Source organism: Brassica napus, chromosome A2 (assembly GCF_020379485.1).
Source record: "Brassica napus cultivar Da-Ae chromosome A2, Da-Ae, whole genome shotgun sequence".
Taxonomy (NCBI): Eukaryota; Viridiplantae; Streptophyta; class Magnoliopsida; order Brassicales; family Brassicaceae; genus Brassica; species Brassica napus.
The window spans coordinates 23254118-23268449 of record NC_063435.1 but is presented as its reverse complement, the minus strand read 5'-3'; the positions used below and the strand labels follow the sequence as shown (position 1 = coordinate 23268449).

Below are 14332 nucleotides of genomic sequence, written 5' to 3'. Positions count from 1 at the left end.
ACTAGTGCTAAGTTGGATTACTTATGTTCTTAAAACCAAACGCCAATATATACTTTTGATCTACACTTGGAGTATGTAAAAGAGTTTCATGAAAACAAAAACTAATGTAAAAGTAGTATGTGTTTAAATGATGCAATCAGAACATACCATCTTCAAAGCAGATTATGATACAAGAAGATGCCGATTAAGATAGGCAAATGAAAATAAAACATAGGTAGCTTGATGCCAACAAGTTACAGAGAAAAATTGCCATAGAAGAACAAAATGCATAAAGTTATAACAACTTAAATTAACAAGTTACATGAAAAAAAAAGATTAAGCTACAAACACTGATGATCCTCCTCCTAATCTTCATCTTCTCCAAACTTCACCCTCACACATTCTTCTTAGGCCTCCCTCTACCTCTCTTCTTCGGCATCCCATCTGAGTTAACTCCACCATTATCATTCCTCACCGCCTCCGCATCTCTTTTCCCCGAACCACTTGACCATCCATCAAAGCTAATCGGAACACCGCGAGACGAACCCGCCCCGTTAACATTAGGACCAGGCTCTGTCGGAGTAACAACACCACCATTCTGTCCGAACACAGGAGGCATCCAGTTCGGAAACTTCGTTGTATCCCCCGCAGCTTCTTCTCCTCCTTTACCTCCGACGAACCCCATGGGAAAAAACCCCCAACAGCAGTAATACTCGTCCTTCCCAGGCACCAAGGGAGGCAACTGAGGAACACTCGCCGCGTGAAACGCACGCTGGCAGTTTTGGCATCTGATGCAATACTCCTGATAAACCCTAGGATACTCGTGAAGCGCGTAACAGTAAGGACACGCCGTCCAAAACGTACTCATCCTCTCGCTCGTCCCTTTCTTCTTACTCCTCCCACCACCGAGATCCACCTTCGTGAACACGAGATCGAACTGCGACTTCTTCGACGCCGTCGAGAGCACCTCCCATGCGTCCACCACGAACCGGAACGCCTGATCGGCGTAAGGGAGGCGGTTTTTGTCAGGGTGGAGGAGGAGAGCGAGGCGGCGGTACTGCTTCTTGATCAGATCGGCGTCGGCGGAGGACTGGTCCGGATCCTCGATCTGGAGGATTTTGTACCAGTTCGGTTGGTTGTTGATGCGATTATCCGCGGCGGAAGCGAGCAAGACGTCGACCACGGCGAGGATTTGATCGGTGCCTTCGAGGAGAGGCTCTGTCTCCTGAGCGAGGATGGCGAACTCTTTTGAGCCGTTCAGATCTCGCGACTCGAGGAGCTTCTCCGAGATTCCGAGGAGGCGTTCGGCTTCGGAGCGGTTAGTGTTTTCGCCCATGTTGTTGTTGCTTGGAATCGGCGAACCTTATCGGAGAAATGGAAGCAGATCTGTTCTTTATTGAGAAGACGATGAGGGAGGGGAGGAGCTCTCATTGGTGGATTGCTCTGGGGTTAAAATGGAAAACAAGTTACATTGGAATAAACGTAAATCTTTTAAATTAAAAAAATAATCTTACATTGTATTAAATTTAAAATTTTTTCCAAATGTAATAAAATTTTGTCAACTTTTTCCTTGTATAAGAAAATTTAATAAGTTTTATAGGAGTAGTCTTTTTTTTTTTTGAAAAACTGCAAACATTTCTAAATTGTAATAGAAAATATATAGATGATTGTTGTAATATAATTTGTTTTGTTAATAGTGTCCAAAATAACTTGTAAATCCATATCTATTAAAAACACAAACCTAATCTATAGGTGGGAAGTGGAGTCCACAAATAGACTCTCTTTCGGGTATTCAAATGGACCGAAATGCAGTAGCACATATCCATGTAAGGTGACCAGGAAAATGTAACTTAGTTTCGCATGGTAGGTGGATCAAACTTGAAATGGGCTGACATCGCAACACAAATCATTCTCCTTACCACATGATCAGAAACTCCCGGTCCGAAATAACCATTTTTATTAATCATTATCAACAATTAATATTTATAAAATATATATTGAGTACTTTTTAAAATGTAAATAGTTGAGAATAAGTTTCAGTAACTAACCGTTAAGAGAAAAAACTAAAATTTAGATCGGTAAAATTTAGCTTTATAGAGTTGCTTTATGCTTCTAAGGGTATCCACACTGGGAGATCTTTCCCATAGTCTCCTGCCAAAAAATATAATTAAGTAATTAAAAGTAGGAGAGAGGACATCGAATGTTAAAGAATCGTCCATTGCTAAGAATCGTTCAAACGTCTTTGAGAGACTAGCTGGACACATGTCCTGTTTTGGGTGGCAGAATTCATTTTTAACAATTTAAATTTAATTAAAATTAAATTATATCAAAATATTAATATAATATTACTGAGGTACTGCAAGTTAGAAACTAATGACTAAATATGCAGATTTTGGTTGTGAAATTTTTAAATATTATTTAAATATTTTAAAAATGTGATACATAATACAAACTATAAAAGTTGTGAATATTTTAAATATTCATTTATAAATATAAACTATATTAAAATGTAAAATTTATATGAAAACAAAGTAAAACAATATTGATTTTAAAGTAATAAAAAGAAAACCAACACAATTGCTTGGTTTAAACTTTTGACTTCGAGTTTTTAAAGTTGTAAAGAATTTAGTGGATGTAAGTTGTAACCTTTTTTCTAAAAAAATCATGTTTTGTAGGCTTTGGAAAAATATATGCTGATCAGTGAACAAAATCATAAATATGACTATATTGGTTTCTGAGGTACTACAAGTTAGAAACTAATGACTAAATATGCTCTAACAATAGAGATTTTGGTTGTGAAATTTTTAAATATTATTTAAATATTTTAAAAATGTGATACATAATACAAACTATAAAAGTTGTGAATATTTTAAATATTCATTTATAAATATAAACTATATTAAAATGAAAAATTTATATGAAAACAAAGTAAAAAAATACTGATTTTAAAGTAATAAAAAGAAAACCATGACAATTGCTTGGTTTGAACTTTTGACTTCGAGTTTTTAAAGTTGTAAAGAATTTAGTGGATGTAAGTTGTAACCTTTTTTCTAAAAAAAACATGTTTTGTAGGCTTTGAAAAAAATATATGCTGATCAGTGAACAAAATCATAAATATGACTATCAAATTTGTCGATTAATGAAATAAATATGTTGATCTAGCTTGGCTCCATCTGCTTGCTCAAAGGAACTCTTGTAGATTACATGCAATTATGTTACATGTATGGTTCTGTTTTCATTCGATGTTTTTGGTTATGTTGTAAATTTTAGGATTAGTTTTCATCATATCTCCCTTATGTGTGCTTTGGTCTCTGGAAATTTTGTTATGGTTCGCCGGCTCGTCTTCCGGGATTATGTTAATCGTCGGCATGGTTTGTATCAGTTTCTATGATTTGTTTTAAGAGAGAGAAAAAAAATCAATTTCTTTTGCAAGAATGAGAATTAATGAGAGTTGAGTCTATTGAAACTTTGATACCATGTTTTTAATTATTTGTTGTTCCATTGTCTTCAACCTGAAATTGGATGAAATAATAAACATCAAACTAATTAAGTAAATCCACATACTTTAACGTTAACAAGAAACCACATGTTTTACCTTTAGAGATACAAATGTACCATCTTTATCCATAGAACAAAGAAACTCGAAAGTTAACCTTTCGTCGTCGAGTCGCCGCCGCTTCATGATATCCCTACCAAGTAGGCTACATCCTCTCTTGTAAGGGTTTGTTGGCTAAATGTACGCCAACCCTTACCAATCGTTGCACGGGAGTGGTAGTCATTTTTATAAGACAAGCTCTCCATTGTCTTTCTTTTGTACTTTAATTGTATAAACTGACATGTTAACGCATGTTTCATAAAACATTGTGTCATTTGATAGGCCACTCCTTGCATATAGTTTGATATGCATATAGTTTTATTTTCATAAATAAAATTGAAAAGGGCCCAAAAATATTTGATATGCATATAATTTTATTTTCATCACAAAATATATAAAATATTACTGATTAAAATTTTAAAATATTTGAAACATTTTCTGAATATAAATCTTAAAGGGTAAAAACAATTTTTTATTGCCCTAGGGCCCATAACAATGTTGAGCCGACCCTGAATTTATTATCGACAAAGTTTGAAGGAAGGAGATGAAGATATTTTGATAATTTTATCATTATTAACGAAAAAGAATGAAAATCTGCTACAAACCAGCCACTGGGACACACTAGACACACATGTTTATTGTACAATTAATAAAATACTAGCTTTTGACCCGCGCACCCGCGCGGGTATATGTTTATGTTTTTTACATTTAACAATATCATCGACATAATTGTTTATGTTCTAGTTGTATATCCATAATTTTTGGCAAGGTTGTGTCCTGCTCGATGTGTTTAGCGATCATTTATAAAGTATGAGATTGTGTTTTCTTCTTTATAATGCTTTTATTGATTATACTTAGAAAACCAAAATTAAAATTTAAAAGTTTCAAGTATACTTGTTGGTTTTATAAAATTATAATACTAATATTCAGATTTAAAGTTGAATAAGCTTAATAAAATTTTATATTGATATTTTTTAAAAACAAAATACATTATTTAGACATAAACATTTAAAATAGTGCTTGCATATTACGAAATAAGAACATTATTTTGAATTGATTTAAATTTTATTTTAATTGGTTTAAACTTTAATTGGATAACCCACAAATTAAGTAATGAATTAAATGTAATTTCCTTAAAATTTACTTATGAACAATGTATTTTCAAAATAATGCGTAAGATTATTTTTTACTACGATTTTGGAATGTTAATATAGTTATAGGAGAATATGCAAAGTTTAAGTATCCTAGTTTAGTTTGTGTTTTGACATGTGCGTCCGCAAATACACAGTATCCTAGATTTCGTTTGTGTTTTGACATGTACCCGTACTTGGTTTGGAACTATTTCGTTTAAATAATATTATTTATATTATTAAAGTATTTTTAGTTTCGTTTGTGTTTTCGAGAACGTGCATATTTTCGAAACAGATGTGTGCATTAGATAAATTTTTAAACCAAACCCACTACCTATAAATTTGCAAATTAAACCCACGAATTATTGGGCTAAAAAACGTCAATATCGTATTTATTAGAAGCAAAGTCATGGGTTTGGGATATGTTAAACGACCGAGTTTAATTCTAGTGGCATAGATATGTAATTATTTAGGAAAAATCAGGGTTAATTCTTATTTGTACTTCACTTTTAATAGTTTAGATATACAAAAACCAAAAAACATAAAACTAATTCTCGGTTAATCTTAAATTTTTTTATTCGGTGGTAGAGCAATCCGAACGTACAAGGAACGCCTAGTGAATTTTTGAATAGAGGATAATAAGGATATGGTCTTAATAGGTAAACACAGATATAAGTTCTCAGTCGGACTTTAACTCAATATGCCCCAAGACCTTTTGAAAAATTCTCATATGTCCCTGTTATTAAAAAATATATATAATAATTTCTTTTTGAATTTTTTTTAAATGCAAAAAGTGGATAAAGTCGAAAAGACCCTAAATGAAATGAACTTATTACCATATCCAACCAAATCGATCCGGTCCACCCAAACTTATAGGGTTACGACCCGGATCCGAACCCTAATTCTCTCTTGGTTGTGAAACCCTCTGAATGGCTCTCTCTGTCTCAAACAGAAAAGGAGAGACAACAAACGCTAGATTCGATTTCTCTGCTTCTTGCTATCTTCGGCTAGTTCTTCCTCCATCACAATCCAGACGAATCGAGCGTCTTCTTGTTCTTCACTCTTTCGTTTATCATGGTAGGCGTGTTGTCAAATCTCCACACCTCCCCTTTTCGTTTATCTTGGTCGTTGTCCTTTTTTGTTAGTTGGTTGGGAAAACTTGTAAGTGAGTATGATGAAATCGGGTTACGTCTGTAGAAAGCGAATTGCTAAAAAATTGGAGACTAACCTAAATGGGGTTGGGGTTATGGTAAAAACGGAATTGGGACAGAAAGGGGTTACGAATTAGGATAAATGGTCTATTGTGTGAATCGGGTGTCTAGTACTTTGTGTTGTTTTGGTGTACTTGTTTTGGTTTTGTTGATCGTGAATTAATTTTGGGGTGTTTAGTTTGTCTACTTGTCTTCGTGGTAAAGCTTAATTGATGTTGCTATGCGGTTTGCATTTGGAGTGATTGAGTTGTTGTTGTTGTAACGTCTTGTACATGAATTAGGTATTACTTAGACAACTTGTAAGTAAATATTACCTTACAAGTTGTTTGAGCATGTTTCCATAGTAATACAAGTTGTCTAAGTAATACCTAATTCTTTTCACATTTACGACCTAATTATTTTTTTAGGACGATGCTATTCGGATTAAACCACTACTATTATTTCTATGACCATATTAAAGTCCTACTATACTTCAAAATAAAGTAAAATAAACCAAACCCCCTAAACACAGTTTTTAAAATAATTTTCAATGTCTCAAAATTTTCATTAAATCTTACGTTATTTACATTATCTAAGATATACATTTCATTTTAATTATATTCCAAATAAATTTCTGCAAAAACAAACATAATAAACCTAAAACCCATAAAACACAATTTTAAAACTCGTTTTAAATATTTCGAAATTCTTAGTAAATCTTAAATTATTTACATTATCCAAGATTTACAGTTCATTTTAATGATATTCTAGATATTTTTTAAAATGGATATAATAAATCTAAAACCCAAAAAAAACAGTTTTAAAACTCATTTTCAGCCTTCCAATTTTTTTAGTAAATCTTACACTATTTACATTAGCCAAGATGTACAGTTCATTTTAATGATATTCTAGATAATTGTTTTTTAAAAAAAAAACAGATATAATAAATCTAAAACCCAGAAAATAGTTTAAAACTCGTTCTCAATCTTCCGAAATTCTCAATAAATCTTACATTATTTACATTTCCCAAGATGTATAATTCATTTTAATGATATTCTAGTTTTTTTAAACGGATATATAAAATCTAAAACCCAGAAAAATAGTTTTAAAACTCGTTTTCAATCTTCCGAAATTCTCAGTAAATCAAACATTATTTACATAACCCAAGATGTACAATTCATTTTAATGATATTCTAGATAATTGTTTTAAACATATATAATAAATCTACAACCCAGAAAAATAGTTTTAAAACTCGTTTTCAATCTTTCAAAATTCTCAGTAAACCTTACATTATTTACACTACCCAAGATGAACAATTCATTTTAAAGATATTCTAGATAATTTTTTTAAACAGATATATTAAATCTAAAACAAAAAAAAACAATTTTAAAACTTGTTTTCAATCTTTCAAAATTCTCAGCGAATATCTTATTATTTACATTATTTTAATATATTTAGAAATTTTATAGCTATTTTATAAGAAATTTCATAAAAAAATGAACATATATTAAATGTAGTATTAAAGTTTTAGTTAACAAAAAGGAAAATGTCACATTAAAAAAAAAAAGAAAAAAGAAAAAAAGGAGGTCACGTTGAAGAAGAGAAAAATGAGGTTTCATTGGTTAAAGGTTTGTGGGACCCAACTGATTTTTGATATAAATTTAATTCATGATTAGTGTGGTGTCAGATTTATAATAAAAAATTAGAAGGCTAGTTTGGGAATCACAAAAAGAGAAGGGTAGTGAGAAAAGAGGAGGGATAAGGAGAATAGTTTTTTTACAATAGGGGCATATTGAAGTTACACTCCGTTTCTGTAGTGAGAAAAGAGGAGGGATCTGGGAACAATGCTTCTCATCTAACTTACACGTGCTTTTCAACAACCGTTTCTGTAGACTTCACTTGGATGTTTTATTCTCTCAACTACAATTTTTATTAACCAAATGGAGTCATGATTATAATCTCACCAGAGATTAAACGACACATACAATGAAGTAATCTAATATCACCTAGGAATAGATAGATAGATCCTACGCTATCAGAGTTAATATTTCATTGTATTTTCATCCGAGGAGAACATACAAAAGCTTTTAAAGTCCTATTAATAGTCTTCCTTGAAAAGCCCATTTAAACGATCACCCGGAGAGCCCTCTATCTAACTAAACTGACTGCTCCGCGGTTCTCTAAGGACAAAACACCCTATCCTAAGCTTAATAACACATCTCTGGCCCTTATTAAAATCAATTTTAACAAGTACCGATATCATCTTTGTTGGCATAGCTTCCGTTGAAGATTAAATTTGTCATTTTACTAATGTGATCACGCACTTTCCATTGGCTCCATGCTAATTTTTTTTAATTTATTTTTTATTTTAAAATTTAAACATCACCTGTGCGTTGATATTAAAAATCTATCCACATGGAAGCAAAGTAGAGCACCAAAACGTTGTTGAAAAGGAGAGAAAATAATAATAACAATAAAAAAAGAAAAGTTTAATTTCCGCTGGAAATCGAACTGGAGACACCGAGTAACTGGTAGCCACAAATCAGTTCCTCTCGATTGTGATCAGATCTGATTGCGATTGTTTTCGCTAGAGTCATCCGCTCTGAGAATTCTCCTCCACAGGTCTTGTTTCGAATTAGGTCGTCGGAGTTTTCTGTTTCTCGCTCGCGACTCCGCCGGAGAAGGTTTCAAGAATTTAAACTGACATGTCAGACGCTCTTTCAGCGATTCCGGCCGCTGTTCACCGCAATCTCTCCGATAAACTCTACGAGAAGCGCAAAAACGCCGCTCTTGATGTATTATTATGCCATCTTTGTTTTTTTCTTTCTTTAGTCTTAGATGATGATGATGATGATGATGTTTAAGTGTTTAATCGCAGCTTGAGAACGCTGTGAAGGCTTTAATTACTTCGGGTGACCATGACAAGATCTCCAAAGTCATCAACCTGTTGATTAAGGACTTTGCTAAATCCCCTCAAGCCAATCATCGAAAGGTTTTGCTATTTGATTATTAGCATTTGCGTTTATTATTATTATTTTATCTGAGGGTTTTTCGATTTTTGTGTTCATAGGGTGGACTAATTGGCTTAGCTGCTGTAACTGTTGGTTTGTCTTCAGAAGCTGCTCAATATCTTGAGGTATTATATTTATTTATATGTAAATATATTCAAACTTGTGCACTTAATGAACGTTACTTTTTTACTATAGTCTAATTAGTGTGTTAATCCATCTATGCTATGGTATATTAGTGGATTATAGAATGTTTTCTAATTACATGAAGCAAATAGTGCACTATAGCACTTTTTTAATGAACATTAATTACTCTAATAAAATGGTATTAGTGTCCTTTCATTTTCTAATTCTTCTTTTTGACTCTTGTAGCAAATAGTGCCACCTGTGATTCGCGCCTTTTTTGATCAAGATAGCCGAGTTCGCTACTATGCATGCGAAGCTCTATACAACATTGCAAAGGTAAAAAAGGCTGTCACTGTATCCATGTCGTTTGTTTTTTGTTTAGCCCTATGTGTGTTTTTGGCATTGACGAAGGCACTAATCCCCTTGTTTACTTACAGGTTGTGAGAGGGGAGTTCATTTTTTTCTTCAATGATATTTTCGATGCTTTATGCAAACTCTCAGCTGATTCTGATGCCAATGTCCAAAGTGCTGCTCATCTTTTAGACCGCCTTGTTAAGGTATGAATATTTTCTCTTGCACGTGTGGTGTGTTGTTGATTTTAGTCGTGTGCTGATTAGAGTTGTACCTTGTGGAATAGGATATTGTGACGGAAAGTGATCAGTTCAGGTGTGTTAAGCTAGCTTTTTGTTTCTGTGTATGAAAATTAACTTTAAAGACTTTTGACTCTCCATGTGGTTCCACTTTTTGGCATTTGGATTTTGCAGTATTGAGGAATTCATACCTCTGTTAAAAGAACGCATGAACGTTTTAAACCCTTATGTTCGACAATTTCTGGTAGGATGGATCACTGTTCTTGACAGTGTTCCCGATATTGATATGCTCGGCTTTCTGCCAGACTTTCTTGATGGTAATAGTAGTTTTGTTAACTTCAGCTACATATATATATATATGATCTTATCCTAGTTTAGTTGTTTGTGTGTTCGGCCGAACTAACCTGTAAGTATATTTCCAGGGTTATTCAATATGTTGAGCGACTCTAGTCATGAAATACGACAGCAGGCTGATTCGGCTCTTTCAGAGTTTCTTCAAGAGATAAAGAATTCGCCAGTAAGATTCCTGTTATCTCCTGATTTAAATTCCCTTTTTTGTCTGCTTTTCTGTAGGTTTCTCATCTCTTGTTAGTTAGTGTGCTTTTTTTTAGAAAAAAATTCATTGCTAACTTTCTGACTGGAGCAGTACTGCTGTTGAAAGTCTGTAGATTATGGTCGCATGGCTGAAATACTGGTGCAGAGGGCTTCTTCTCCTGATGAATTCACTCGGTTAACAGCCATCACGTGGGTAAGAAGAAGAAAAAAACATGCTTCTACTTGGTCTCTTTTAGTTACATATATGGGTACTACTTTGACTTTCCAGAAGATCAATATGCTCAGAATAGTTTTTTTCTTAAATGATACTGTTGTAGATAAACGAGTTTGTAAAACTCGGGGGTGACCAGCTCGTGCGTTACTATGCTGATATTCTTGGAGCTATCTTACCTTGCATATCTGACAAAGAAGAAAAAATCAGGGTGGTAAGTTTGGTTCCTACTCCTTAGTGATGGAAACTGTAGGTCTCGTATGCAACGTTTCACTTTCTTTGTGTTGATTTATTGCACAAGGTTGCTCGTGAAACTAATGAAGAACTTCGTTCAATCCATGTTGAACCCTCCGATGGGTTTGATGTTGGTGCAATTCTCTCTGTAGCAAGGAGGTTAGTTTTTCCTTTTTTGAGGGTCCTTTTGAATGCTATCGATGATTCAATGTTCGCCTGACTTTGTGATCTGTGATTTTTGCATCGACCAGGCAGCTATCAAGCGATCATGAGGCTACTCGAATTGAAGCATTGAATTGGATATCAACACTTTTAAACAAGCATCGTACTGAGGTGAAGAGACTTTTTTGGGCATCATTATTTTTCAAATAACCTCCTTTGTTCATCGTTTTATAGTTAAATTGGTAATTTTGAAACAGGTTTTGTGCTTCCTAAATGACATATTTGACACACTACTAAAAGCACTGTCTGATTCTTCTGATGACGTAAGTTTTGTTTCCCTGAGTGTTTGTTTGTTGAATTTTTCGTTATATAGGTTTGGTAATCTTATATGATATTGAACTATCTGACATAAAAATATATCATAGGTGGTACTCTTGGTTCTGGAGGTTCATGCTGGTGTAGCAAAAGATCCACAGTACTTTCGCCAGCTCATTGTCTTTCTAGTCCACAATTTTCGAGCTGATAATTCTCTATTGGAAAGGTTAGTTAGTCCCATCTTAGTTATAGGTCTGTCTTTAAGTTTCTGGAAAGAACATGTTATTTAGTTGGTCAAAACATATCTCGTTTAGGCGTGGTGCTATTATTGTCCGGAGATTGTGTGTACTTTTGGATGCTGAAAGAGTTTATCGAGAGCTCTCAACTATACTCGAGGGAGAGGATAATCTTGATTTTGCTTCAACCATGGTTCAGGTATTTCTCCTTCCCCAAATTTCTTCGGTTAAGTGATGTTTGAAAGTGGAACTATTTAGATGATTGGTTTAGTTTGCATGTTTTATACAGGCCTTAATGTATTTCGAAGCCTTCTCCGTTCATGTTATTACTCACTTTGATTTGTTAATAACAACTATACTGTCATTTTCCTTTTTGTTTGTTTTATGTTTCAGGCGTTGAATTTGATTTTGCTTACATCCCCGGAGTTGGCAAAACTAAGAAATCTATTAAAAGGTTCGCTCGTCAGTCGCGAAGGGAAAGAACTTTTTGTTGCATTGTACGCATCATGGTGCCACTCACCTATGGCGATTATAAGTCTCTGCTTATTAGCTCAGGTAAATTCAAAAAAGTATTATTGTATACTTTCTTAAAAATCACCACCAGATATTGAATATCAGAAGATGAAATTATTGACAGGCTTACCAGCACGCGAGTGTTGTGATTCAATCATTGGTAGAAGAAGACATAAACGTCAAGTTTCTCGTACAGCTCGATAAATTGATCCGGCTTCTCGAAACTCCAATCTTTACTTACCTTAGATTGCAGGTTTGCTTGATTCATCTCAACCCAAGCTCTCTCTCTCTCTCTCTTTCCAGCTTCTTCTTTTCTCACCTTTCTTCTTTTCCAGCTTCTGGAACCAGGAAGATACACATGGTTGCTGAAAACACTTTACGGTCTTCTAATGTTACTTCCACAGGTAAAAGAAAGAGAAGAATAATAGAACAACACATGTTTGATTTATCGCAAAATTGATGGTTATTTTATAGTGCCTGCTGGGTTTGTTTTCATGTATGCAGCAAAGTGCGGCGTTTAAGATACTTCGGACAAGGCTCAAAACTGTCCCAACATACTCATTCAGTGGCGGAGGCCAAATAAGCAGAGCATCTTCAGGAGTTCCTTTCTCGCAGTATATTCATCACCGCGAGGACGGTGGCGCGGAAGACAATAACATCAACAATTCTCACCAAGGAATCAATTTTGCTGCACGGCTGCAACAGTTTGAGAACGTACAGAATCAGCATCGTGGCCAGACAAGGAATAAAGTGAACTACTCGTATAACACTTCATCTTCTTCTGCATCAAAGGTACACAACGCAACACACATTTTTTTTTTTAATCTCAAGGCTTTTATTTGTAACAGAACTATTTCACAGTTTATAGCAGCTCTTATACCACACAAAAGATTATGTTTACTGTTTAGACATATCATCATTTTTTACTTTATGACAAACACAAAATAAAAGAAGGTATGTTATTATGCAAGTAGATTGTTTATGATTACTGCTCCTTGGTGATTTTGGTCAATTTGTTTCCTATAAATGTTATGTTCTCTTTCGTTTTCTGCCATTATGTCAGTTTACAAACATTACCAGTTGGAGTAGTCTGTTAATTGTTATTGATTTGAGTCATTTGACATAAGATAGAATCTCAGTGTGCTTTAATTTGATGTGTTAGGAGGTGAGGAGATCTGAAGAACAACAGCAACAACAACACCATAAACCGCCACCTTCCTCGACATCATTATCAGTTGCAGACAACAATCGACCTCCATCAATATCCTCAAGGAAAGCCCCGGGTCAATTACAGCTTTAGCCTCCTTGGTATGGTAATGATACATAATAATATATCCATCCCAGGCATCATTATCAGTAGTGTTCTTTTGGACACCACCGATCCCTTTTGTCTCCTGTAACTATTAGAGTAACTCTTCAAGTTTTGTCGGAACTTGTGGGAAAGCTACGGTCGTGTCCATCCTCTCTATCATCTCTCTCTCTCGCTGTTTTTATTTTATTTTATGAGAGATTCTTTAGCCTACCTTTTTTTTCTTGAATTTGTTTCATTGTTGTTCTTTCTTTCCTAAGGGAGATTTTTTGGTGGATGTAAGAAAAAGAAGTCATCATGTGGTTTTACGTTGTTTTTTCTTTAACTGGGAAACCACATAAGGACAATGGTGTAGAGATTACTTTTTGGATATTTATTTCGAGTGATATGCTCCTTTTGATTTTAAAAAGGGTTTGTCCAGACAAATCTCTTGCTCTTATTACCTCTCTTGTTTTTACAATGATATATAACAATAATCTTGCCTACCCAAAAAAAAAAAAAAATATAACAATAATCTTTTGTACAAAAGTTGCAATTGTGAACTGTCAGATTCGGGTATTCGATATTTCGATATCTAAAAGACTAAAACTGTTTCTAGAATCATATACATAGACTAAGAGCTGGAATTACAAAGCGATAGCTTTATAATTTTACCATGTGGTGGTAATATAATAGCTATCACTCTATGACTAGTTTCGTTCGAATCATATACGTAAAATTAAGAGGTACTATTTAGGCCTGGGATTTCGGGTATTCGGATCGGTTCCGGGTAAGATCCGTTCGGGTCCGGATATTCGGTTATTTACAAATTGTATCCAATGAGTACTTGGAACAGTTCGGTTCGGTTTCGGATCGGTTTTCGGTCGGTTCCGGGTCGGTTCCGGGTATTAAATTATTAAACCGAAACTAATATTTTTATGTATTTTATATTTTCTATTTTTTTTTAATTTTTTTTTTAAATAGTTTAATTCAAATCGGATATATATGTATAGTTTGAAAGTAACTACAACGAAATAGAAGTGGTGCAGTAGTAAAAGTTGATGTATTTTCAACTTTCCCACCCGGGTTCGAAACCCATGAGGCGCAAATCCATATTTTTTAAACATTATTTCGGTTTAAACGGGTACCCGATCGGATCCGGATAAAAATCCGAACCGACCCGATACCCGTGGATATTC

General features: G+C 34.1%; 2 protein-coding genes across 2 annotated transcripts; one reads left to right on the top strand and one right to left on the bottom strand.

The window, feature by feature from the left end:
* Nucleotides 1–128: 128 nt before the first annotated feature.
* LOC106416913 lies at nucleotides 129–1604 on the bottom strand. Its single transcript, XM_048751865.1, has one exon. The coding sequence runs from the start codon at nucleotides 1313–1315 to the stop codon at nucleotides 374–376; it is 942 nt and encodes a 313-aa protein (XP_048607822.1). The 5' UTR covers nucleotides 1316–1604; the 3' UTR covers nucleotides 129–373.
* Nucleotides 1605–8334: 6730 nt separating this feature from the next.
* LOC106401288 (protein VAC14 homolog) lies at nucleotides 8335–13563 on the top strand. The gene is made up of 20 exons (XM_013841778.3): nucleotides 8335–8690; nucleotides 8774–8887; nucleotides 8966–9031; nucleotides 9276–9365; nucleotides 9467–9586; nucleotides 9667–9695; nucleotides 9794–9936; nucleotides 10042–10136; nucleotides 10281–10367; nucleotides 10492–10599; nucleotides 10687–10778; nucleotides 10871–10952; nucleotides 11039–11104; nucleotides 11207–11322; nucleotides 11411–11531; nucleotides 11726–11887; nucleotides 11970–12098; nucleotides 12181–12249; nucleotides 12350–12637; nucleotides 13008–13563. The coding sequence occupies exons 1-20, from the start codon at nucleotides 8601–8603 to the stop codon at nucleotides 13143–13145; spliced, it is 2205 nt and encodes a 734-aa protein (XP_013697232.2). The 5' UTR covers nucleotides 8335–8600; the 3' UTR covers nucleotides 13146–13563.
* The last annotated feature ends 769 nt before the right edge of the window (nucleotides 13564–14332 follow it).

Bases quoted from the DNA above. Each gene is read 5' to 3' on its own strand.
- LOC106416913 (XM_048751865.1), bottom strand. From the start codon at position 1,315: ATGGGCGAAAACACTAACCGCTCCGAAGCCGAACGCCTCCTCGGAATC.
- LOC106401288 (XM_013841778.3), top strand. From the start codon at position 8,601: ATGTCAGACGCTCTTTCAGCGATTCCGGCCGCTGTTCACCGCAATCTC. The intron at 10,368-10,491 runs GTAAGAAGAAGA...ATACTGTTGTAG, and splicing joins GGTTAACAGCCATCACGTGG to ATAAACGAGTTTGTAAAACT. The intron at 11,532-11,725 runs GTATTTCTCCTT...TTTATGTTTCAG, and splicing joins TTGCTTCAACCATGGTTCAG to GCGTTGAATTTGATTTTGCT.